Source organism: Neophocaena asiaeorientalis, unplaced genomic scaffold (assembly GCF_003031525.2).
Source record: "Neophocaena asiaeorientalis asiaeorientalis breed wild unplaced genomic scaffold, Neophocaena_asiaeorientalis_V1.1 scaffold476, whole genome shotgun sequence".
Lineage (NCBI taxonomy): Eukaryota > Metazoa > Chordata > Mammalia > Artiodactyla > Phocoenidae > Neophocaena > Neophocaena asiaeorientalis.
This window is the reverse complement of record NW_020172178.1, coordinates 7874221-7877773: the sequence shown is the minus strand read 5'-3', so window position 1 is coordinate 7877773 and position 3553 is coordinate 7874221. Positions and strand designations below refer to the sequence as shown.

The following is a 3553-nucleotide window of genomic DNA, read 5'->3' as shown; positions in this document are numbered from 1 at the left end:
TGGGGGCGGCGGGGAGCGGTGGGGAGCGATGGGGAGTGGCAGAGGAAGCTCCTCTCGCCCTCTGCTCACCTCCTGCTGTGCGGCCTGGTTCCTAACCGGGGTTGGGGACCCCTGTTCTAGCCTGTCCCCAGACAGATGTGGGTTCTGAAGGCCTCACAGCATGAGAGCAGGGCCCTGATCTTGTGAGGGACTCTGGCACTAGATTCCAGAGAACACCCGAATTTATGGAGATCAACAAATTAGAATAAAGCTATGCTGGATGAAGATTCCTGCTCTTTCATATAAACCTTACAGGATACAGTTCAAATTTCTGCCTAACAAATATGAAAAATTACTACACACTATTGCCTTTAAGTGTCCCCTGAGAAAAGCAAAGACCCCGAAAGTTAAATTCGTGACTATACATGCACTTTCTGCAATGATTAAACCAGTAGTGTAACGGAGAGAACAGCTAACATTTTTTTTTTTTCTTCCTGGCTGCACCGTGTGGCTTGCAGGGTCTTAGTTCTCCGACCAGGGATTGAACCTGGGGCCACTGCAGTGAAAGTGCCGAGTCCTAACCACTGGACTGCCACGGAATTCCCAGAGCATAGCTAACTTTAAACATGTTTTCTTTGAAAATAAGTTATCATAACAAAGTTTTAATTTGCTTTTCAAGTACAAAAGGGCTGATTTTGCTTTGAAGTGAAGAGTAACTTTTTAGGTCAAACTAACGGAAGAGGTTTGGTTAGGATTAAGGAAAAAAAAATCCTTGAAAGAACAACTTCTGAAAGGAGCAACTTACTTCAGTTTCTCTGCTTTAAACTGCTGGGTGCAGTCATCAAATAGTTTTTGGTTCATCTCCATGAAGAGTTTCAGCGCGTTGTATATCAAGCCATGTATCGTCCTGTAACGAAAGCTTCGTGTTGAAACTCAGAATGCTTCATCTCTTTTGATCTGTCTCCTTTCCCTCCTCCACCACAGACTCTTTCCTCTCCCAACTTATCAGCCCATTTCAATGGCCCACATTTCACAAGCACCAGTTCAGAAGAGACAATGACACGGATGACACGGCATCCATGCTGACTGCTAAGGTCTCGGGAGATGACCACTGAGTCAATCAGTCTGTTCACCCTCAGCAAGTGAGAGAACAAAGGAGAGAAGCCGGGCAGATGTCAAGATTCCTGGTGGTGTTTAGGTTACCTGCTCTTCTCTCTGGCTCCCCAGGGTGAGTGCCAGCAGGGCTCTGGGGCCCCCGCGTGTGGGGTGGCCACTGTGCCCCTGCAGGGACTGAGCCCTGAGGTTGTGACAATCTTTAACTGTTCCCGAGGGAACTTAAGAGGCGGCCCGGAAGATGCTGCTCCCGACCGACCCCATCCGGGATGAGGTGGGGGGTGGGGAGTGAGGCAATACGCCCTGCGTGGGCTCGGCACGGGGATAAGGACGTGAACGGAAGGCCAAGACACAGCCCGCAGAGAAGTCAGCATCTTGTTTTTTAACTGAGAGTCAGACTTGGATTCAATCGTGATTGAAGTATCAGCAAAATACGCAAAATTAAAAAATGGCCACTTCTGACGGCAGCCGGCTCTCTCTTACTTGTTCCAGTGGGTCTTTGAGTTGCGGTACAAGGATGGAAACATGATGGGCAGAATCTTTGCTGCGTTGTCGCTGATGAGACTCATGATGTACTCGTTATTCCAGTAATACAGCGCTCGCTCTGCCACCTGAAAGACGGGGGGCATGACTGCTGCTTGGCGATCAGAGTGTTCTATCACGTATGTAAATAGCAAAATGAATTATACTGGCTTGGAAAATTATTATTCCTACGAATTAAAATACTCTACAGACTGTAATCCTGAAGAGCCTTCCACAGAGAGGCAGATGATTTCCTGTCTGTCAAGATCACTGTCACTCATTTTTTCATGAGTTCAATGAACATTTCTGCTAGACATGGGCTAGATGCCGAGAAGACAAGTCAAACGAGTTCATTTTACCTATCCGTCAGCCATCCACCGCCCATCTACTACGCGTCTACACCACGGGCAGCGCCGTCTGGCACTGAGGATTCTGCAGTGAACCAGGTGAGGCAGAAATCCTTGCTTTCGTGGAGCTTACGTTCTAGGGGGGTAAACAAACGATGGGCGAATTGTCTGACTTACTAAAAGTGTTAAGTCGTGTGGCGAACAGCAGCAGGGGATGGGAGGGAGTGCTGGCGTGTGTGCGGAAACGTGGCTTCCATTTAAAATGGGTGGTGGCGGAGCCTGTCCCTGCAGAGGCACTTGAGGGAGGGGATGTGAGATGACAGCAGGGAGGGCAGCAGGGGAACACAGGAGGGGCGGAGGCCACCGAGGCGGCTGGTTCTGAAACCGCCGGCAACGCAGGCATGGATGTCAGCTGGGGCTGTGCGGACACGTCTCCCCTCTCCCGCTGGGCTGCCGACTCCCTGGTGACTGTGAGGTTTTGCTCCTTTTGTGCCTAGATTTCTACCCTGTTCACGATGAGTTCACAACAAATACCGTCTCAACGATACAAAAGGATGGGGTCCCCAATATGTTAAAAGGAGGCAGACAGGCTGGAAAAGCCACTGGGGATGACGACCTTTTAAAGGGGCTTGGAAGGTGTGAGGAGGAAATCAGGAAAAGAAGTGGCATGACCGAGGCACCTCTCACACAGGAGTGTGGAAGGTACAAAAATCAGAACCATTACTGCTTTTTAAAGAGTAAAGGGACACAAACTCACATATGTCAGAAATGAAGAGCTTATGGAGGGAGGGAACGCAAAGCTAAACAGTTTTATCTTCTCCGTGAGCATCGATCACTCAAGTTGTGGAGAATAAGGTTGTGTGCGTTTGGGAACCCAGTGAACAGAGAGCCAGAGGTCGTTTACAGAGAAGCTGTCTTTAATTACTCTTATGGAGAAACGCGTTTTCAGTGACAAGGGGGGACGAGGTGCTAGAGTGTATTTTGTAGAGCTGAAGCCTGAGGATCTTACTCTGAAATTCACTGAAGCAAAAGCTTGAATATTACCTTCAAATGACCCGAGAAGCAAAACATGACCAGCTCCACACCGCGACCTACCGGCTCCAAAGGGAAGTGACACGAGCCCGCCGTCTCCGGGCCGCATACCTGAAAGTGGGGACTGGAGACACACTTGGCTAACTGCCGGAAGAGAGGCTCCATGATCTTTACAAACTCTGATGGTTCAATGACGTCTAGAATCTCTTCTAGTTCATTTAGGAACATGACTTCTTTTGGGCTGTGAGTCTTTGGCCAGTACTTGAGAAGTGCCATCACCACCTATGGAAGAGACAACACACAGTGTGACGCCCTCTGTTTCTTCAGTAAGGTGTCCCCTCTGCAAAGCCACAAGATGAGGTGGTGCTTTCTTCCTTGTAGAAGGAACAGTGATTCAGTAAATCAGAATGTAGGTTTTTTATAATTAGAGACGTAGGTCTAATTTTATATACTTCAGAATCACAGTTTTAATTTATGTGAACCACTCTGATTAACTACCATCTCAGGAAGAGTCAGATCCTTAAAAAAAAAAAAAAAAAAGAGGCGGGGAGGGGAGTTCA

At 48.3% G+C, this 3553-nt stretch overlaps 1 protein-coding gene across 14 annotated transcripts in view; it reads right to left on the bottom strand.

Annotated features, from left to right (window-relative positions):
- Window positions 1-3553, bottom strand: part of PPP2R5C (protein phosphatase 2 regulatory subunit B'gamma) — a 128135-nt gene that overhangs the window by 14684 nt on the left and 109898 nt on the right. For all 14 annotated transcript variants that reach the window (XM_024759954.1, XM_024759961.1, XM_024759880.1 and 11 more), the window contains 3 exons: window positions 3105-3275; window positions 1576-1703; window positions 785-886 (listed from right to left, as the gene is read on the bottom strand). In XM_024759954.1, the coding sequence (XP_024615722.1) occupies window positions 785-886; window positions 1576-1703; window positions 3105-3275 (401 nt within the window). The remainder of the gene's footprint in view (window positions 1-784; window positions 887-1575; window positions 1704-3104; window positions 3276-3553) is intronic.